We start from the raw sequence: 23,183 nt of genomic DNA, 5'->3' as shown, positions 1-23,183 counted from the left end.
CTCATCAGTAAACAAGACTGTTTGAAAATTATTCTTCATGTATGTCTCGGCCAACTGCAACCGTTTCTGCTTGTGAGCACTCGTTAGGGGTGGCCAAATAGTAGGTTTATGCACCACAGCAAACCTTTGAAGAATCCTACACCTTGAGGTTCGAGGAACTCCAGAGGCACCAGCAGCTTCAAATATCTGTTTGCTGGTTTGTAATGGCTTTTTAGCAGCTACTCTCTTAGGCTGTGTGCGTATTGCATGCATTTACGTTGCGTCTAGCACTGCAGCGTAAATGGATGCGTCCTGCATCCTCTGCACAATCTATGAAGATTGTGCATAACCCTTGTGCACGATGCTTTTTTGAACACAGCGATTTGAGTGTCAAAAATTTGACAAAATCTCTGTGTTCAAAAAAAACCAGCATGTCACTTCTTTCGTGCACTCTGGATGCAGCTCCCACTCTGTCTATGGTGGGGGCAGTATCCCGAGCGCATGAAATCGGCATTTTTTCTGCAGAAACACTGCATCCATTTTGCAGTGTTTCTGCAGCGATTTGAAGCGCACATGAGCTGTCAAATCACTGCAGAATTTTCTGCAGTGACACGACGCAACGTGCGCACATAGCCTTAATCCAATTGACTTGACTGGCAGAAACCTTCCTCATTCTGCCTTTATGGGCACGAAAATGTATGTGCTCTGAACCACAAATCTCTTCACAGTACGATGATCACGCTTAAGTTTTTGTGAAATATCTAATGTTTTCATCCCTTGTCTAAGGCATTGCACTATTTGATGCTTTTCGTCAGCAGAGAGATCCATTTTCTTTCGATGTTACTTGAAAACTGTGGCCTGCTTAATATTGGGGAACATCCAGTTTTTCTTTTTTTGGACTCACCTGGCAAACTAACTATCTCAGGTATCTGAGATTGATTTCAGTGATCTAAAGAACCCTGAGACACAATGCAATACCATCAATGAGTTTCATTGAAAAAAATTAATAAATAATCGCTATGACACTTAAATCCAATTTGCATAATAATTTGTAACATAGTGTACACTTATATTAGCTTATTTAGGAAAATATAAGAGTATGGATTATATCAGTGTTACCAAAGTAGGCAGAGATGGTATTATCTTTTGTTGCCCATGTAATGCATTGTTTATATATCATGCTATTGAGAGCAGTGCATAGTGAACAGGAATGCAGGATGTTATCTGGGAATCAAGATGGGAGTCTTAAGACAAGCAAACACGAGACTGACTGGCATGGAAGTACATATACCACCTGTAAAAAATGCTGAGTGGGAAAAGCAATCAAGGCATAGGTCTAGAAATGGAAAAATAGCTTTATTGGACTGCTTTTTTAACATTAGAAGTCCCAGAGAGGGGTCATTTAACATTTCTACCCTTGAAACCCAGAGACGGGTCGAATGACCTGAAGGATTTTAGCTAAAATCCTATAATCACCATCTTTTGTTCTGTAATTAAGGCTATTACTGTCGCACCACAGGAGGTTGTTGTTTTCCAACCTCCTGTGGTGCGACAATAATGGCTTTAATTACAGTTTGGACTAAGGGTCATTTGACCCTCTTTCGGGACTTCAGGGGGAGCTCGAAATTTCTGGGACTTCTAGTGTTAAAGGGGTAATCTGCCTCTGCTCACTTCCGTAGCTGGGGGTTAGCAGTTTCAGTGACGTCACTTCTATAGATACCAAACCAGCTTGTATGTACAAGTTGCATGTATTGTGTACCTGCCCATTCATTAGAATTGTCTGATACGGAAGTGAGTGGAGCGGGATTACCCCTTTAAGAAATGACTTGTTTGTTAATTGAAAGCATTATCAGACTTGGTCCCAATTTTAATGAATGGCACTGAAAACCCACTATAAGTGTGAGGCAAGTCAATACGCGCTTTTTATGTCGGTGCAGCCCCTGATCATCATTAGCTGTTACCAGGCAGATTTGGGGGTATTGGATGTTTTAACCCTTCAGCTGCATTGTTTGGCAGTCATTTATAGGCACAGCTTCTCAGCATCAACACATATACTTAATACACTGTATCTCTATACATTATAACTACCGCTTTGGATGGTTTGTATGCAGCAATTATCACTAAATGCAGTAAATATGTGCAAAAACCAGTATCAATCATTTTCTCATTTAATATCATTATGGATGTGCTCCTGATAACGGCATATGTTCCCACATGGTCCTTTTAGGTTCATTTCATTCTGACGATCCATAGGCGCTTCTCCATGATTACACGCATTCCTAATCCTCAGGAATATAAATCCTCTTTCTTTAAATTGCCTGGATAAACATTTGGCAGAGATCCTTTTTTCTATATCGTCATCGAATTTGTAATACACCCACGACGTTTCAATAAATAATTGACCATTATTTGTTTTTCTTTATTCCTATCAGATCCTAATGATTTCATTGACAAATTCCAACATATTCTTGTTCCCATGTGCGTTTCCATGGTAACCCTTGTTGCTAAGGGAGGGTTCTCACAGTATATCATCCTGTTTGCAGCTGTATGAATTGTTCCCTTGCAAAGTCAGGTAGTCTGAAATGTTGCCGTTTGTACTAACGTTGTTGCATTATAAACCCCTCCTGTGCTGGAAGTAGGAAGGAGAAAAAGAATTACAATATGTCACTAATGACATAGCGGGAAAGGACGTGGTGCATTTTGCAGGTTTAAAACAACGGTTCCTTTTCATTGCTGCTCGGCATTATGAAGAAAACACAATGATTCACTATGGTTCTAGAAGCCGATGAATACATTATGCCGTATATTGAATTGGGCTACAACAGGGCCACTTCACACAAAGGGCCAGTAATGATTTTTTTCTTTTATGCTGCTTGTACATTTCACTCTTTCTCAAAATGTGTCCTATTGTCCATAACAGAAAGGAAAACATCTTATGGCTCTATTCTCAAAGGTATTAAAACATTTATTTCTATCAAACGCCTTCTTTCTTTGTTCTTTTTTTTTTGGCGACCTTAACGTTATATCTGTTTATATATTAACCCAAATAACATCAGCATATACAAGTATAGTGGCTCATTTAACTTCACTTTCCCTTACTCTTTTATAGGGAAAGAGAATCCCCAAAAATGAAGAAAACACATTGGGGAGAATATCTAAAATGGTCTAATTTTTAGGCAGTCTAAAAATGTACCAACTTTATTACAATGGCTGTGCATGGTGTTTATTGTCCATAATTATCTGATACCCTACTGTTGGGTCCTCATTTCTTCTGCATTCCCTTGTTGTATCCCTTTGTTACATATTGTAGATAATACCCTAATAGTAAACCATATTTACTGCAATTTAATTTAGTCCTTTTAGGCTAGTTTCACACTTGCGTTGGACGGGATCCGTAGCATTGCGTTGTGTGACGCATGCAATGGATGCGTTGCATATAGTGGCACAACGCATGCTGCAGATCGTACAAAATAACGCAATCCGTTGTATTTTTTTTTCCTTGACTTTACACATCTGAGCATGCGCAATTGTGTAAAGACAGCTGCGTTAACGGAATCCGTCAAATGACGCATTCTAACGGAATCCGCCACCATAGGCGTCCATTATTAAAAAAACGGACGCCTAACGGATTCCTGCAGGTTGCGTTTTTTTGACACTCCGCCAAGCGCAGAAAAACGCTACATGCAGCGTTCCATCCGCCCGACGCAGCGTCAAAATAACGACGCTGCGTCATCCAGCAGATGCAACGCAGACACCTGCGTTACAGTGCGTCGTCCATACAAGTCTATGGAGAATAGCGCAGTGCGTTAATGGACTGCGCTATTCTCCATAGTGACGGAATGCGCTGAACGCAAGTGTGAAACTAGCCTAAATTGTCCATGCACAATAGATGGCTGTTGTTCATTTGATTGTTCAGCTGACAGCCTTTTCAGCCGACTCTCCCATACACAGAAGTGCTTGTTGGCTCAAGTGCTCCTGTGCTCTCTATGATCAAGCCACTGGCAGACATGTCATTCAGGGGCTTATGTTCAGGAGAACAATGTGAAATCAGACATGCGTGACATCTTGGAATAGAAGGATTTCCAGCAACCGATCTTCTAAAAAATTTAAATCTTTTATTTATGAAGTTAAAAAAAAAATCACAGGAATGGTAGTACAAAAAATACCAGACAGCCATAGTGTCACAAAACAGACGCGTTTCGGAAGAATTTAGTCCTTAATCATTGTTTCTGAGATTCTTGTACTACCATTCCTGTGATTTTTTAACTTCATAAATAAAGGATTTAAATTTTTTAGAAGATCGGTTGCTGGAAATCCCTCTATTCCATTATATACCTCTGTCTGGCATTGCAGCATCAGAGCAATAGATCTTCATGGGGGCAAGGTGAGCTGAACGAATTTTTCTTTTCCATGCATGCCATCTTACCCAACAACTACTCGGCTGGCACCTCCAAGCAGATTAGACTGTCAGACAAACCTGTTGATATCAGCTAGTTTAATCTAATATGTATGGTGGCTTTACTCTGTCAGCAGGTTTTCAGTATATAATCTGAAGACAGCATGTTGTAAGAGTTAAAACAGAGAATTCAGCCCTGCATCTCTCATCACAAAGTGTGTTTTTGTTTACCTGCAATGTCAGCTTAAGCTTCCTTGCTTTATCATTAGTCGGACCCAGTGGCGCCCGACTCCACTCCTTCTGTGATTAACAGCTTCTGTTTATGGAAAGTACACTGAAAGCCTGGTGTGGGTGGGGGCAGCTGTCTGGGCTCTGCAACATGCTAAATCTAAAATCTTGATTGTGTCAAAATGGCTGTACACAGTAATGTAAGTGATACATTGTTAGATTCAGAATCTCCTCTCAGATGTGGTAGCCAAAACATCATCTGAGATTGTTTGAAGGTGTCATAAAAATGACTTTAGCACTTCATTACAGGATGAGAATTCATATGGCTAAAATTTCTACTGTCTTCTGCCTCCTGATATCCTCTCGGAAGCAGTACGATCCTCAAGATTGACCATTTGGACCAGTGGCATGACCGCACTGCTGTTCTGAACTGTGCACTCTCCAGTTCTATAATCTGAAGCAGGTTTGCCTCTGCAGTATCAGAGGAGTGCAAGGGCACTCAAGCTGGATGGATCCAGCTAAATGACAAACTTCATAGCTGCTCTTGCAAGCTGAACAACAAATGGCTTTCAAGTTTGATGGCCAACTGGCCACTGCTGATATACTGCAGAGTTGGCCGATAACCTAGACAACAATCAGTAAAATATAAAATTAAATATCCCTCAATTCTTATGAACATAGAGGAGTTTTAATAAAAGGTAAATTGCAAAGTTGCTTGTTTTTACAAGGTGGTGGCAATTTTACCTAATAAAGACATTGAGCCAACCCCTTTAAAATTATTATTAATGGGGTTGTCCAATTGGACAACCCCTTCTCATACCTTTTGTTTGCCCCCATTAAAATAAATTTTTTATTCTGACCTCACGTGACAGCGCCGTTCCAGCACTCACCCTCTTGGGGCTCATGTGAGGTTGTGGAGTCACGTGAGCCCCATGAATCAGCTTCCCTCTCCCAACGTTTGCACAAATAAAAAATTAAGAGGTGGTGAGAGCTGCAGCTTGCCACTCACTCCCTGTTCATTATACGTCCGTGAAGCCAGTGCTGATTGGACGCAGGGCTCACGTGACTTCAGAACCTCACGTGAGTCCCGGGAACACGAGCGTTGGCATCACTGGAATGGAGCCAGGCACAAGGGGTGCGTATAAGCTTTTTTATTTTAACAGGGGCAAACATACCCTGTATGGGAAGGGGTTATCCAAATAATGGACAACCCCTTGAAATGAAGTATTCATCTCTAGGGCATTCATGGCATAGCCACGCAATGTGCCTTTCCTGATAAATGTGTATTTCACATCTGGAACACACACCTATTTTTTAAAAAGGGGGTTCGTTACAATGCCCTGCTGTGAATGGAACCTATCATGAGAGAGGTGCAGTTCTCTCTGCTGGGACTTACACCTATCAGCCATTCATGGCTTATCCTATGGATACATTATATATGTCTAAGATTGGATGTCTTTAACCCTTTAAGGTTAGGATGGAAATAAAGTCACCCTTTAACCTTCACCTGCAGGATTAGCTCATTGTCGATAGGTGACAAATGGAGTTGTTTACCAAGTATGGCCTCTTTATATTTTATTTGCTACTTTCTTCTGTAGTCTATTATTTATTTGCTTGAAAATACTTTTATTATTATTATTATTATTAATAATAATAATAATAATAATAATAATAATAAAAAATGTACTTCCATTTGAAAGTACCACATTTCATGTCAGCATCTAAAAAAATAGGATGCAGTTTTACCAGCAATTTGTGCACAAAGGGTTAAATCTCCAGTATGTGCGCTGTACAAACCCTCTCCCAGTAGAGGATGATCCAAGACTCTGTGGCTCAATATGTCAATGTAATGTGCTGCAATAGGCATATCGGGCAGAATGCGTACGTTCATGAATGAAGCAGGTATATAGTTAAACAGTCCTCTAAGAGATGGATTTATATCTTGCAGACGACGACGCACTGGTTTTATTCATCCTTAGCGTCTGTTTCTTTGTCAAGCTAAGGAGATGTAATTGTTTCTCCAAAAGCCGCTTAATTAGGTTAGAGTTTGTCGTCTTAAGAATGCTGCCTGCGATCAAAATGGACTCTTCCACTATTTAGCAAGCCTTTGTTGAATGAGTCATCCAGGCTGTCTCTCATTGGAGGGAACGGTTAGCACCCAAGGGATTGCCAGGCAGAGGCTGCATGGCCCTGCTTCATTCACAGAATTATTGATATGCCAGCCAGCCCTTTCATTCACATAAATAGGCTTTCATTCACATTTTGCAGTTTTTATTTGTACGCTTCTGTAGAGAAGAGAAGCATTTGTGCGATTCCAGATCGTTCATTGTGTTAGATAACTGCAGAAACTGTCTAGAATGGGAGGATTCACTGTTCCTGTGCTGCTAGAAAGAAGGATAAGATGAAGGCTGGGAGAATACTGCGGCGAGTTGTGTCGTGAGCTTAATGAAAGGCTCTTCTGCACCTCACTGGAAGCTCGCTCGTACATGAAATAGGACATTTCCATTATTCATCACTCCCGGGAGCAGAGGTGCTGACTTATTTCACGTGTCAGAAATGAAACTGATTAAATTTCTCTGTTTGAAAGTTTATTTAGCACTTTTCCGTCATCTGTGCTGCCTTACGTATAGTGTGTGTATGTGTTGGGGAGGTATCGTGTAGTATTAATACCGAAAAGGGAGATCACTTATACATCCCTTCCATTTCTTCTTTGTGGCCTGTGAAGTCGTAGGAGAAGCTCTGATGGTGGCTTGCCAATAGCAGCCATGGAGGTATTGTGTACTTTTTACAGATATTAAGTCGCTAATGTTAGCATTTTCATATATACTATATTAAGAAAAAATATTGCGTATAAGGTGTACTTAAACAGCGTAATGTAGAATCACATAGGTATAGTGGTTTCTAGTATGTGATGATAGTATATAGCATGATCTCACAAAGGTAGAGTGCTTTGCAGTGTGTGATGAAAGTATATAGCATGATCTCACAAAGGTAGAGTGCTTTGCAGTGTGTGATGAAAGTATATAGCATGATCTCACAAAGGTAGAGTGCTTTGCAGTGTGTGATGAAAGTATATAGCATGATCTCACAAAGGTAAAGGGCTTTGCAGTGTGTGATGAAAGTATATAGCATGATCTCACAAAGGTAGAGTGCTTTGCAGTGTGTGATGAAAGTATATAGCATGATCTCACAAAGGTAAAGGGCTTTGCAGTGTGTGATGAAAGTATATAGCATGATCTTACAAAGGTAGAGTGCTTTGCAGTGTGTGATGAAAGTATATAGCATGATCTCACAAAGGTAGAGTGCTTTGCAGTGTGTGATGAAAGTATATAGCATGATCTCAGAAAGGTAGAGTGCTGTGCAGTGTGTGATGAAAGTATATAGCATGATCTTACAAAGGTAGAGTGCTTTGCAGTGTGTGATGAAAGTATATAGCATGATCTCACAAAGGTAGAGTGCTTTGCAGTGTGTGATGAAAGTATATAGCATGATCTCACAAAGGTAGAGTGCTTTGCAGTGTGGGATGAAAGTATATAGCATGATCTCACAAAGGTAGAGTGCTTTGCAGTGTGTGATGAAAGTATATAGCATGATCTCATAAAGGTAGAGTGCTTTGCAGTGTGTGATGAAAGTATATAGCATGATCTCACAAAGGTAGAGTAGTTTGCAATGTGTGATGACAGTATACAGCAGGATCTCACACAGGTACACTGGTTTGCAGTGTGTGATGACGTAGAGAGCAGGATCTCACAGGTAGAGTGCTTTGCAGTGTGTGATAACAGTATATAGCAGTCTCTCACCCAGTTATAGTGGTTTTCAGTGTGTGATGACAGTATATAGCAGGGTGTCGCAGAGGTATATTGATTTGCAGTGTGTGATGAGAGTAAATAGCAGGATCTCATACAGGTATATTGGTTTGCATTGTGTAATATAATAATAATAATAATATTTATTCATTTATCTAGCACCATTAATTCCACAGTGCTTTGCAGATATATTATCACTGTCCTCATTGGGGCTCACAATCTAAGGTCCCTATCAGTATGTCTTTGGAGTGTGGGAGGAGAGACAACACACAAACTCCTTGCAGATGTTGTCCTTGGTGGAATTTGAACCCAGGACCCCAGTGCTGCAAGACTGCAGTGCTAACCACTGAGCCACCATGTGATGACAGCATATAGCAGGATGTCGCAGACGTATAATGGTTTGCAGTGTGTGATGACAGTATATAACAGGATGTCACACAGGTAGAGTGCTTTGCAGTGTGTGATGACAGAATATAGCATGATCTCACACAGGTAGAGTGCTTTGCAGTGTGTGATGACAGTATATAACAGGATCTCACACAGGTAGAGTGCTTTGCAGTGTGTGATGACAGAATATAGCATGATCTCACACAGGTAGAGTGCTTTGCAGTGTGTGATGACAGAATATAGCATTATCTCACACAGGTAGAGTGCTTTGCAGTGTGTGATGACAGAATATAGCATGATCTCACACAGGTAGAGTGCTTTGCAGTGTGTGATGACAGAATATAGCAGGATCTCACACAGGTAGAGTGCTTTGCAGTGTGTGATGACAGAATATAGCATGATCTCACACAGGTAGAGTGCTTTGCAGTGTGTGATGACAGAATATAGCAGGATCTCACACAGGTAGAGTGCTTTCCAGTGTGTGATGACAGTATATAACATGATCTCACACAGGTAGAGTGCTTTGCAGTGTGTGATGACAGTATATAGCATAATCTCACACAGGTAGCGTAGTTTACAGTGTGTCATAACAGTATATAGCAGGATCTCACACAGGTAGAGTGCTTTGCAGTGTGCGATGAAAGTATATAGCAGGATCTCACACAGGTAGAGTGCTTTGCAGTATGTGATGACAGAATATAGCAGGATCTCACACAGGTAGAGTGGTTTTCAGTATGCGATGACAGTATATAACAGGATGTCACACAGGTAGAGTGGTTTTCAGTATGCGATGACAGTATATAACAGGATGTCACACAGGTAGAGTGGTTTTCAGTATGCGATGACAGTATATATCATGATCTCACACAGGTAGAGTGCTTTGCAGTGTGTGATGACAGTATATAACAGGATCTCACACAGGTAGAGTGCTTTGCAGTGTGTGATGACAGTATATAACAGGATCTCACACAGGTAGAGTGCTTTGCAGTGTGTGATGACAGAATATAGCATGATCTCACACAGGTAGAGTGCTTTGCAGTGTGTGATGACAGAATATAGCATTATCTCACACAGGTAGAGTGCTTTGCAGTGTGTGATGATAGAATATAGCATGATCTCACACAGGTAGAGTGCTTTGCAGTGTGTGATGACAGAATATAGCAGGATCTCACACAGGTAGAGTGCTTTGCAGTGTGTGACAGAATATAGCATGATCTCACACAGGTAGAGTGCTTTGCAGTGTGTGATGACAGAATATAGCAGGATCTCACACAGGTAGAGTGCTTTCCAGTGTGTGATGAAAGTATATAACATGATCTCACACAGGTAGAGTGCTTTGCAGTGTGTGATGACAGTATATAGCATAATCTCACACAGGTAGCGTAGTTTGCAGTGTGTCATAACAGTATATAGCAGGATCTCACACAGGTAGAGTGCTTTGCAGTGTGCGATGAAAGTATATAGCAGGATCTCACACAGGTAGAGTGCTTTGCAGTATGTGATGACAGAATATAGCAGGATCTCACACAGGTAGAGTGGTTTTCAGTATGCGATGACAGTATATAACAGGATGTCACACAGGTAGAGTGGTTTTCAGTATGCGATGACAGTATATAACAGGATGTCACACAGGTAGAGTGCTTTGCAGTATGTGATGACAGAATATAGCAGGATTTCACACAGGTAGAGTGGTTTTCAGTGTGCGATGACAGTATATAACAGGATGTCACACAGGTAGAGTGGTTTGCAGTGTGTGATGACAGTATATATCAGGACTTTATTATTGGGGACCTGCTGTTGGTATTACAGGTGCACATCAGGTTGAGTAAAATTGATCAAACTTGAAGAAATGATCCGTTTGCGAAGTTGGGAAAGGAAATTTGAGAATTGATTGGTTCTAGTATGCTGTAAGTGGGTGGATGTTTTTTGTGCTACAGGAAGTGATTTGCAGTGCTCACTGAGCCTTTTGTTGGAAAGGGTCTCCTCATTTGTGTGAGTCATGCTTCTGCTGTGAGCGAGTTGGCAGCTCTACCCAGAAGTGGAATGTCATATAGAACTGTCTGCTCCTGCCTCCATTCTCAACCTAAAGCAGCACGGACATAGAAACAAAAATATATAGCAACAATTAATGCTTTCTTTTTTTGTTAATTTCTACTATTTTATTATACGGTTGACTTGTTTATTGCATTTGGTTTTACAGGTGCCACTATGAACCTCTGGCAATGTTAACAAAGGTGTATCTTAGATTGGCATCGGATTTGCCACAACATATGAATGAAACTAGATAAAAGGGCATGCTTCAACGTACCAAGTATAACCGTTTCAAGAATGAATCTGTGACGCCGGTCGATGATCTTTTGTACAACCTGTCCACGAACGGTAAAGCCTCTACAGTCGCGGGTAACCCAGCTACGATTCCGTGCCTGGTTCCGACCACAGACTTACAAAAGGACCAGGAAGATGGACCCACCTCTCTTTGTACATTTATTCACAAAGTGTCTCACATGAAACTCTCCGGCACAGGCAGCCTGTTGGGTATAAAAAACCTTTCCTCTGCAGTAAAGGAGCTTGCTGGTTCCAAGTTACAGGGTAGCTCTCCTGCTCTTAGTACAGCAGCAGGGGCTTCAGACAACGCATGTAACCTTGTCTCTACCCCTCCGTGTTCTCAGCAGGACGTGAGCAGGATGAGCACAGGGAAAAAAACACGATCGGAAGAAATACATCTTGGAGGTGAAGATTGGAATCAAAGTAGCAGCTTCGTCAATAAGCCTTCTCGAGGATGGCTGCACTCAAATGAGAAGATTCAGGGACCCGGAGTGACGTACATTGTGAAGGTTGGTCTGCTGCTTTCTCCTTGTCTGCTTTTCTCACGTTAGAAATGAACAGTTTGGTTTAGCCTTTATAAAACCATTTAATTCATATAGGTCTTATATCATTTCACCTATATAAAGTGCTATTGTATAAAATAATAGCTGAGTACATTGCACATTTATATATGATCCTTTGATACCATTGACCATACAGGATCGTTAGACTTCTACATCTTCACAATAGATTAATTTGTGTGTTGTAGTGAAGACGAAGCAGGTGAATTAATGAATGCAGTGGACGTCTTAGGTAAATTCATTTGCCGTTCATTAAGATATCCGTGCCCATAATTAAAGCGCAATCACTCTGAAGTCTTTCTTTTGGCTATGTCTTTTCATTATCTTAAATTTTGTATACTTGACTCTACCTCAGTGTGTGAAGAATGATTAAAGACCGCACGCAGTCTTAAGACATGTTCCTTAATGACCGTGCCTTCACAATTATATTTAATCATATATTGTCTATGTGTGTATATATATATGTATATATATATATATATATATATATATATATATATATGATATCATACAAATATAAGTGTATTACGAACTGCCATTTCATGTATGTAAAATAACAGGTAACTGTTGCATGAATTCTCTTTCACTGATAAAACGCTCCCAGTTTTCAGAATCTTGGGAACAGAACAATTGCCACCAAATTGCACAATATGGCAGTTCACACCGTCCATCCTTCCAACACACCTAGGTAGAATATATGTGAATATCATATATGTACCCGAGGCCAAGAGAGCACTCGAGCGTCATACACAGTGAACTTATTATTATTATTAGATGTTTTCTCCGTATTATCTAATTCTAGTTTGTCACTTCTTTATTAAATCCCAATGAAAAGTCAATAACATTTGCAATATTACATATCCCCAAGCAATAGCGATTTATTTTTAGTGACGATTCTGTTGTTTTTCCAAATCCGTACTTGTGGTTTGACATCATTGTTGCACCCACCTCCTGTGCGTTCAGTAAACTAATGTTCATCCTGGGCTTTTGTTGGCAATAGGCTTGTGTGCGTGCTAGACGGTAATAACAGGCTGTAATTGCAGATATGCATTCTATATTATAATCATTTCAGGCCACATACTACAGAGTTTTTTTTACTGTGGATTTCAATGCAAATCCAAATTGAACATGCAATAACGTCTGGGAATTCTGATGCAGATTTTGTTGTGGATTTCACTTTTTGCCATGTATCTTTAGTGAAAATCTGTGACAGAATTAACATGGTGAGGATTAGAGAATCCGCAGACTGCTTGTTTTCTGCTACACTAGATTGGGTTTTCTTGAAAAAGTGTGAAATCTGATCTGAAAATCTGCCGAAATTTAGCAGCGTGTGAATTCAGCCAAAGACTGGAATCACACATGCAGTTTTTGATGCAATTTAAAAAAGGACTGCTGTTTTCTGTTGAATCCATTTTTAGCTTTGAATTAACTGCGTTGTTTGTGCACCTCAAACAGCCTCAAAAACGGCTGACGTAAATGTTGTGCTCAGATAAACTCTGATACATGATGTTACAATTCATAATGTACCAGTGATCCAAGACCTTGGAGATGGCAGCTGTTTGAAAATGCTGTTTTTCTTTTATATATGTTACGTACACAGACTGTGTGTAAGTCGTTCACGCCGGCAATGGAAGGTAGAGGTCTCCGAGCATCTATAGGACCATATATAGGGTACAGTTATTAGCACTTACTATGTTGGAAATCCAATTTAGAGATGTATAAAGCATTCCTTTTCTTCTATTGATATTGGGCTGTATTGGGTACATTATCCCAAGAACTTATTTTTTTTTACATTAGCTATACTATACTGTGCCAGTATAGAGCAGTATCATTGTATATGAGCTATGTGCATGAAAGGAATATTACCACGGCACTACTAAACGGAGCAAGTGCAGTGTTCTGGCAAAGTGGGTTATCCATGGCAGGTATATATCTTGTACAGCCTATTCAGCTGCATTAAGGGTTCAGAGGTGCAGGCCTACTCTAACTTTATTGTATTCTTCCCACTGCTCAGATGTTACATTAATCACTGATTCAGCCAATCAGAAGCTCTGTATAATTGGATGAGGTGCTTTGTGATCAGCTGATAGCTGACCATGCAATGTCTAGAGAAGGGTTGAGCAACCTGAGGGGCTACATGCGGCCCACCATGCCATCTGTACTCAGTAGTTTCTATGCCAGAGAGTCATAGTCTTCAATGGAGAGAGGTATAGAATGCAGGGTCTCCTACTCCCTAAGCTCCTCCATTGTCCAGGTAGTGGACCCTGCACCTCAGACATTTATGGTATATACTTATGACATGCCATAAATCTTTCAAAAGGTAATACCCCCTTTATGTTTTACTGCAGCCCTTCAAAGTTGTTCAGTATCACAATATAGCCCTTGAACCAGAAAAGGTTGTGCATTCCTGATCTATAGCAACATCCTGGGATACCATTAAATTATATTGAAATATAAGCCACTTAAAATTTGTTCACATTTAATTTATATATTTATATTTGCTTTATTGTTTCACACTCAATATACCCAATGCCATATTTTGCATCTCCCACAAACTCTGAACTGGCAAAGATCAGCACTGGAAAGAACACGCAGGTAGTTTGCACTACTACTAACTACCTACCTTAGCCCCATAAGAAAAAAAATACAAAAGTCCCCTTAAAGGGATTTTGTCAGCAAGGTTTTGCTATATAATCTAAAGACAGCATTTTGTAGTGCTTAAAACACATATTTCAGCAATGTGTCTGTTATCAAGCTCTGTACTGTTGTTTACTTGCTATGTTTGTTTTAGCACCATGATATTATCATTGATTGGATTATTTTGGGTACTGCAGTGACATGCCTGGTAGTCCGACACGCCCCCTTCTGTGATAAGCAGTTCACTGTCTATAGACATTGTACATACAGAACTGAGGTGTGGTCGAGGCAGCTTTTTCAGCTCTGCTGCATAACTAATTCTAAAAACTTTGTATCAGAACCGCTGCAGCTAGTAAACTAAGTGATACATTGTTGGATTCAGGGTCTCTTTGCCTATACTGAAAGCCTGGTGTGGGTGGGGGCAGCTATCTCAGCTCTGTTACTTGTTAAACATATCTTTCACTATGTTAAAATGGCTGCACCCTGTAATCTAAGTGATACAGCATTAGATTCAGAATCTCTATGCCTACCTCATACTTCTATCAGATGAAGTAGCAAAAATCAGCTGACAGATTCCCTTTAAGTTTTATCAAAGACAATACCCTACAATTTTGTTATACAATGAGCCAGCCGGTAGATTGCAGAAGAAACAGAAGTGTCCAGCAAGAGACAGCATATAAGTAAGATTGTATGCACCACAGTGATGAATATAGAGTACGTTCTGCCTGTCTATTGGCTTTTAAGCTGTCTGCCATTAAAACTCTATAAAATCTGCTCTTGTGCTTGCATAAAAACAACTAACGTAGACTTAATACTTTTCAAATATACAATACTATATACTCACTGACACATAAAGCATGGCATTGTACTCAAGAAACCTCAACTGATACAAACTGGCTCTAATTGTTTCCTTCAATCTCTTACCTACTGCAGGATGGTTTCCCAGCCAAGAGCAATTCCGCTGTGGGACCTGTCCTTTACAAATACGATGAGAAATTGAGTTTAATGTAGTTAAACGTAAGGTCGTACACTTCGGGCTAGAAGACAAAATGTACAACTATGCACTAAATTGTAAAACATTGGATAAAACTGCCTCTGAAGGACATTTAGGTATACTGGTGAACAGGAAACGTATCTTTGGTGACTAGTGCCAGGCTGCTGCTGCCAAGGCAAATAAAAAATGAGGGATAGATGAGGCAATTAAAAGAGGCATACATGCTCATGAGAAAAACTACATTATGGAGAGAAGAGCAACTAAGGTTATTGGAATGCATGGACTGCAACACCAACACAGATGATAAAACGGGTTTTTCAGTTTGGGGGAAAAAATAGTTAATGGCATGTGAGACTATGGAACTCTGTCACATATTGTTGTGATGGCTGATTCTCTAAACAAGTAAAAGGAAGGTCTGGATTTTTATTGAAAATTCTAAAAATACTAAAATACATAATAAATATCTAATAATACAGGCTATATATACTGGATTTCTGCAGATTGGAATTATTTTTTCTAACTTTGTATTTTTTCCCCTAATTGGAATTTGCATCTCCCTGTCTTCCTCTGGATTAACAGGTTATGAATAAAGGCAGTCCGTCAGCAGGTTTTTGCTATGTAATCTGACAGCAGCATAATCTAGCTGCAGAAACCTCGACTTCAGCAACATATCACTTAGTTTACTGGATTGAGTTAAGGCCCCGTCACACACAGAGATAAATCTTTGGCAGATCTGTGGTTGCAGTGAAATCATGGACATATTGTTCCATTTGTACACGGCCACAAACCTGGCACTGATTGTCCACAATTTCACTGCAACCACAGATCTACCACAGATCAGCCACAGATCTACCACAGATCAGCCACAGATCTACCACAGATCTATCTCTGTGTGTGACAGGGCCTTTAGAATCACAGTTTTCTCTGCTGTGTTTCTATAGCAGAGCTCAGAATGTTGAGCTGTGTAAAAACTCACCCACATCACTGATTAGCAGCTTTCTATGTATAGTGTATCGTGCAATCAATGCTTGGAATGGAGTTGGATTGGGAGGCAATAGGGCTGTTGTGCAGGAATGATAATGTACTCCTGATAAAATACTGATTTTATTGAAACAGCAAACACATGGCACAGGAAGTGACATGTCACTGTAATCAGGGTCTCTGCTCCTACATTTTAGTGCTTTTACATTTATAAAACCTGGTGATAGATTCCTTTTAAAGATTGGCCTGTTATTCAAACTTAAAATGATAAAACACCAAATATGTAATCCTAAAGGGTGCTTTACACGCTGCGACATCGCTAACGATATATCGTCTGGGTCACGTCGTTAGTGACGCACTTCCGGCGCCGTTAGCGACATCACAGCGTGTGACACCAATGAGTGACTATCAACAAGCGCAAAAACTTCAAAAATCGTTGCTCGTTGACACGTCGTTCATTTCCTTAATATCATTGCTGCTGCAAGTACGATGTTGTTCGTCGTTACCGCGGAAGCACACATCACTATGTGTGACACCGCAGGAACGACGAACATCTCCTTACCTGCGTCCACCGGCAATGAGGAAGAAAGGAGGTGGGCGGCATGTTCCGGACGCTCATCTCCGCCCCTCCTCTGCTATTGGACGGCTGCCGTGTGACGTCACTGTGACACCACACGAACCGCCCCCTTAGAAAGGAGGCGTATCGCCGGCCAGAGTGACGTCGCAGGGAAGGTAAGTCCGTGTGACGGGTGTTAGCGATGTTGTGCACCATGGCCAGCGATTTGCCCATGTCGCACAAACGACGGGGGCGGGTACGCTCGCTAGCGATATCAGTACCGATATCGCAGCGTGTAAAGTACCCTTAAGTCTCCAGCCAAATATCCTTACCTTACAAACTTACTACGACAATATGGAAAAGAAAGAACTAGAGCAATAAACCTACAACTGATACATTAATCCTTTTACACCACCATAATACAGCTGAAATTATTCTTCCACATTCCTCCAATACATCACTATCAGTCCAGCCATAAATTATTAACTGTCCAAACATTTTATTTCCACATATTATACTTCCCCTTAGTTTTCTCTTGCCAGCTTTCATTTGGGGATAATCAGAGACTACATGCACCTTCTAACACAGTAATGTAATTACTGAAAAGCCCATTTATGATAAATATGACTCGTGCATGCACTGATCCTTGTATGTCCTGCTACTTAACATCTTTCTGATGCAAAATAAACTACCCTGAAGAGTAAGCATTGCTATTTCAATTAGTATGTGTCTGCCATTTCTTGTGGGGATAGCTTTACTCTGTTAGCTTATGGCATTATGGGGAAAAATCTTTTAAGTTATAGATAGCATGGTGCCATTTTATGATTTTTTATTTTTAGTTACAATAAACTTAGTCACCTACATCCAGCTATACATATGACATACCATATCTGTCAAAAGTTTAGATGCATCTATTATTCATGCAATTTTCCTTGTTGATATTGGAATGTGCACTCTGAAGATTCAGACTGAAGGCAGCAAAACCAAGATGGTACAGATATGGAAATAAGGAGTCAAGAAACTTGTGTTGAAACAAACCACAATATGTCCTAAACCTTAGATAGCTCAAAATACCCCTTTTAAGACCCCTACAGCCCCTTAGAATTCTCTCAAAAAGCTTTATCAGTTAGTCTCTTGGAGAGGCTTCCAAAGAACAGGTATTCTTCATTGAGAGTTAATTTGTGGAATCATCAACCTTCAGAAAGTAGTGTATTTTGCAGAGGCAGTATTAGGCTGCTTTCACACATCCGTTTTTTGCTGAGCGGCACAATACGACGCTTTGCAGAAAAAACGCAACCGTTTTCTTTTTGCTGCCGGTTGCGTTTCTTCCACATAGACTTGCATTAGCGCCGTATTGTGCCGCATGGCCTTGTGTTGCGTCCGGGTTTTGCCGGATGCGGCATTTTTAGCCCATGCGATGGCCGGATGGAACGTTTTTTTGTGCAGTGAAAAAAATTGCATTGGGCCGGATCCGGCGCAATACAGCACGATTTACAATGCAACCTATGGACTCTGGATGCGGTGTCATGTGGCAAAAAACGCATCCGGCTGCGGTTTTTTGAACTGCGCATGCTCAGTATCAAGCCGCATCCGTCAAAAAACAGACGGGCCGCATGGAAAAACTTATGCAACGGATCCGTTTTTTTCGCCGCATCCATTGCATAGGTTTTTGAGCCGGATTGTGCCTGATGCAAAAAAACTGATGTGTGAGAGCAGCCTTAGTACACATTTTTTTTGAGGATTGAAGCAAAATAGCACATACACAAAGGTCATTAAAAAAAGGCACATCTTTATCAATTTTCTATAATTAATAGACAAAAGATTAAAATCCACATGGTATGGTCTGAGAATTCATGTGAATTTTCAGACCAATGTCATATGGATTTTAATCTTTTGTCTATTCCTTACAGAAAATCAATAAAAAAGCAACAACTTTTTAATGAGATTTGTGGATGTGCTCTTTTCTTTCAATAATCCCCAAAAAATACTAAATTGGCATATCACAACAGGAGTAGCATCCACGGATATAGAAAAGACATGTGTGAAAATACAGATATGGTAAGCTCATATATAACTTTCCTATGTACATCTTACGTTTAGTACACAGGTTCATGCAGTGCTGAACCCTATTCCACAACTGTTGTAAGCAAGCATATGGAAAGAACTACGCAACTAAGTAAAGAGAAAAAAAAACAGTCCATCAGTACTTTAAGACATAAAGGTCAATCACTCTGGAAAATAGCTAGAACCTTGAAGGTATCTTTGAAGGTGTAGTTATGAAAAACACCAATTGCTATGATATAGGTGTTTTTCATGATGACTGCTCCATAAAAGCAAGTGCAAGAATTACCTCTGCCATCTAAGATAAGTTCATCATTGTGACCAACATCAGAAACTGCAAATTAACAGTATGTCAGATCACATTCTTCATAAATGGTGCATAGTCATCAAATAGCAGACATATCTGAGCATCAGCCATCCAGAGGAGAGTACAGGAAGCAGGCCCTTATGAATCGTATTGCTGCAAATTAACTACTACATAGAACTGCAAACAAGGAGAGATTTGTTTTGCCTAAGTAACACAAGGAGTGGACATTCGATTAGTGGAAATCTGTTCTGTGGTCTGATGAGTCAAAATTTGAGTTGTTTTGTACAAACTGTCATGTCCTTGTGAAGTGAGTGAAAAGCAGAAAAGGTGAGCAGATTGTATCTACATGGGTGGTGCCCATCATAAAGCATGTAGTGAGAAGTGGGAATACTTGGGGGTTCTTTGTTGGTGATTTTTTCGAAATTCAAGGCACACTTAACTAGCGTGTCTGCCGCTCCACAGCATTTTGCAGCAATTTATAATTCCATCTGTTTTGCACTTAATGGGTCAATAACCTAAAACACACCTCTAGGATATTTATGGGCTATGTGACCAAGTAGAAGAAGAATGGAGTGCTGCATCAAATGGCATAGCCTTTACAATCACCTGACCTCAACCCAATTATGATGCTTTGCTTATATAGCATCATCATATTCCACAGTGCTTTATCATCACTGTCCCTATTGTGGATCACTATATAAATTCCCTATCAGTATGTCTTTGGCATGTGGGAGGAAACCGGAGAACCTAGAGAAAATCCACCTACAGCATATATTTATTTATTCATAAAGTGCTGTGGTGAATATTCACATTAGAGAAAGTGCCATACTGCAGGTGTAAACAGAAAATACAGCTTGTGTCCAGACAATTCACTAAGTGGCACATGATGATTGCCTGTGTTAATGAAAGTTGATGAAAAACCACCTAGAGAAATAAGTCCAGTGCATTTTATATGCAACTAGCTGTAGTACCCGGGCGTTGCCCAGGATAGTAACAGTCTCTCTGTCTCTCTCCCAGTATTTGTCTGTGTGTCGCTGTCTGTCTGTCTCTCTGTCTGTGTATTTCTTTGTCTGCTATGTCTCTGTCTGTCTGTTTTTATCTCTGTCTGTATTTGTATCAGTCTATCTGTCTCCATCTCTTTGTCTGTCTATGTCTCTCTATCTCTGTATCTGTCTCTATGTGTGTGTCTGTCTGTCTCTCACTTTCCCCGTCTGTCTCTTTTCCCGTCTGTCTTTGTCTGTCTCTTTCCCCGTCTTTCTCTTTCCCCGTCTGTCTCTTTCCCCGTCTGTCTCTTTCCCCGTCTGTCTCTTTCCCCAAGGCTGTCTCTTTCCAGGACTGTCTCTTTGCCCATCTGTCTCTTTGTCCGTCTGTCTCTTTGCCCGTCTGTCTTTTTGCTATCTGTCGCTTTTCCCGTCTCTCTTTGCTTGTCTGTCTCTTTCCAGGGATGTCTCTTTACCTGTCTCTCTTTGCTTGGCTGTCTCTTTACAGGCCTGTCTCTTTCCCTGTCTGTCTCTTTCCAGGTCTATCTCTTTCCAGGTCTGTCTCTTTCCTGGGCTGTCTCTTTCCTGGGCTGTCTCTTTCCTGGGCTGTCTCTTTCCAGGGCTGTCTCTTTCCCCGTCTGCCTCTTTCCAGGTCTATCTCTTTCCAGGGCTGTCTCTTTCCCATCTGTCTCTTTCCAGGGCTGTCTCTTTCCAGGGCTGTCTCTTTCCAGGGCTGTTTCTTTCCACGTCTGTCTCTTTCCCCGTTTGTCTCTTTCCCCGTCTGTCTCTTTTCAGGTCTGTCTCTTTCCAGGTCTGTCTCTTTGCCCGTCTGTCTCTTGCCCGTCTGTCTCTTTCCAGGGATGTCTCTTTCCAGGGATGTCTCTTTCCAGGGATGTCTCTTTTCAGGTCTGTCTCTTTACAGGTCTGTCTCTTTCCAGGGCTGTCTCTTTGCCCGGCTGTCTCTTTGCCCGGCTGTCTCTTTGCCCGGCTGTCTCTTTCCAGGGCTGTCTCTTTCCAGGGCTGTCTATTTCCAGGGCTGTCTCTTTGCAGGTCTGTCTTTTTCCCCGTCTGTCTCTTTCCAGGTCTCTCTCTTTGCCCATCTGTCTCTTTGCCCATCTGTCGCTTTGGCCATCTATCGCTTTGCCCGTCTGTCTCTTTGCCTCGTCTGTCTCTTTCCCCATCTGTCTCTTTCCAGGTCTGTCTCTTTCCCCGTCTGTCTCTGTTTGTCTCTTTCCCCGTCTGTCTCTGTTTGTCTCTTTCCACGTCTGCCTCTGTCTATCTCTCTGTCTGTCTGTCTCTATCCGTCTCCCCACTGACATCATATTACCTCACACATAAGCTTCTTATGCTAACAGTTTATTTTGTTCCTATAGCAACCACTTACAGTTGCTATTAATAGCCTGTAGCTCCCACCTCCATTCAGTTTAATGGAGGCAGCATTTTGGAGAGTAACTGTAAAACGCGGGGTTAAATTTTCCCGTCAAAACATAGTCTATGACGTTCCCTGAGTCCCATGAGGCGTCTGTGCAAAATTTCATAATTGTAAATGCGACGGGGCAAATCCCTTTAGCGGACACACACACACACACACACACACACACACACACAAACACACACATACACTGAGCTTTATATAGTAGATGATAGAAAGTTATGAAGGATCTCAAAATTGATGTGTCTATATATAAGAGTCATAGATATAATTAAATCTTGTTAGGCTGTATACACAGACTAGACATGTATTCAGTTGGTTTTCACAGACACAGCCATGGAGTATATGTCTCATAGAGGATTCAAATACATGTGCATTGCCTCAAAGTGCTGTTATGCACATATAAAGAAAATATATATGTATATACTCTCAAAAAGTGCTGTGGTGCCTCTTTGCTATTCATACATGTTCACATTAGAAACAAGTGCCATAGTGCAAATTCAAAGAAATTGTACAGCCTATGTCCGGACACTTTAGTAAATGGCATATAATAAATGCCTATTTTACTAAGAGTGGATAAAGTACCACTTAGAAGGTAACTCCTTTGTATTTTATATACCATGATATGATGTTATAAGGCAGGGGTCTTCAACCTTTCCGACCTTGAGAGCCACATTCAGCTCTTAGGCTAAGTTCAAAGTTCACACAGGGCATCTTTAGCTGCGTTTTTGAGGTCACAAAGATGCATCAAAATGCATGTGATGCGCCCATGGGGTCTGAGGGTTACCCATCACCGGGCCGCGGTTCTTCTCGTAGGTCGCTGCGGTGGCCTTGCCTGGTTTCATGACCCCAGTGGTGTCAATAAAGCTGGGGATCGGGACGATGGTGGTAGTTGTTCGCGATGCCACCTGTGGTGTGCCGCCAATTATTAGCCGCCGCTGAGGAACTTCTCTCTCCTGGGGTGGATGGTAATGTAGAGCTTGGCCCCAGGGAGGATGATAGGAGTGGTGGTTGCCTATGGTGAAGGGGCGCAATGTTGGAAGCGCCGGCAGTAACGGGATGACACAGAGGGTGCAGTTCAAGTTCTTTACTCACTGTAAGCACACTGCCATTGGAGCACTGAGCTACGCTGTAATGGGCTTCAGCCGATCCCGGATACTTCGAAGGTTGATGCTGGTGTTTCCTTCTGTGCGTCTCATTTTGACGGTTTCCCTCCACACCCCAGCTCCTGGGATGTGGAACAGGTCACGGGTGCCTTCTGCACTCTCCGCGAACCCTGGGACCCCCCTTCGTTTCCTTAGAACCCGGGTCGAGCTTCCCGCTCCAGACCATGGGCCCTGAACTGTCTGTGTCTCTGCTAGTCTCCTCCTGAGTGCGACCTGGTGCTTCATGCGCCCGGAACAGACTGACTACTGAGTGTGATGGCTCCTAACTCCCCTGTTGGTGTCCCGGCTCCCGGGTTCCTGAACTAGTAGGCAAGAGGTCCCATATCTCATGATGACCACCCCAGCACCTACCCTAGCCAGTCCCAGTGGAAGAGCTTTCGTGTTATGT

The 23,183-nt window shown here is 41.3% G+C and overlaps 1 protein-coding gene across 6 annotated transcripts in view; it reads left to right on the top strand.

The window, feature by feature from the left end:
* The first annotated feature begins 6,800 nt into the window (after positions 1 to 6,800).
* SHC3 (SHC adaptor protein 3) overlaps positions 6,801 to 23,183 on the top strand; it is a 172,961-nt gene continuing 156,578 nt past the window's right edge. The window contains exons 1-2 of one of the 6 annotated variants that reach the window (XM_075318856.1): positions 6,801 to 7,133; positions 10,997 to 11,630. In XM_075318856.1, the coding sequence (XP_075174971.1) occupies positions 11,091 to 11,630 (540 nt within the window). In that variant the 5' untranslated portion in view covers positions 6,801 to 7,133; positions 10,997 to 11,090. Of the gene's footprint in view, positions 7,134 to 7,311; positions 7,375 to 10,748; positions 11,631 to 23,183 lie in introns of those variants that run through there. The other 5 variants (XM_075318864.1, XM_075318872.1, XM_075318888.1 and 2 more) reach the window with 5 other exon arrangements.

The sequence above is a fragment of the Anomaloglossus baeobatrachus genome, chromosome 1 (assembly GCF_048569485.1).
Source record: "Anomaloglossus baeobatrachus isolate aAnoBae1 chromosome 1, aAnoBae1.hap1, whole genome shotgun sequence".
Classification (NCBI taxonomy): Eukaryota; Metazoa; Chordata; class Amphibia; order Anura; family Aromobatidae; genus Anomaloglossus; species Anomaloglossus baeobatrachus.
The sequence above is the reverse complement of the archived record's forward strand: the minus strand, read 5'-3'. Positions and strand labels throughout refer to the sequence as shown.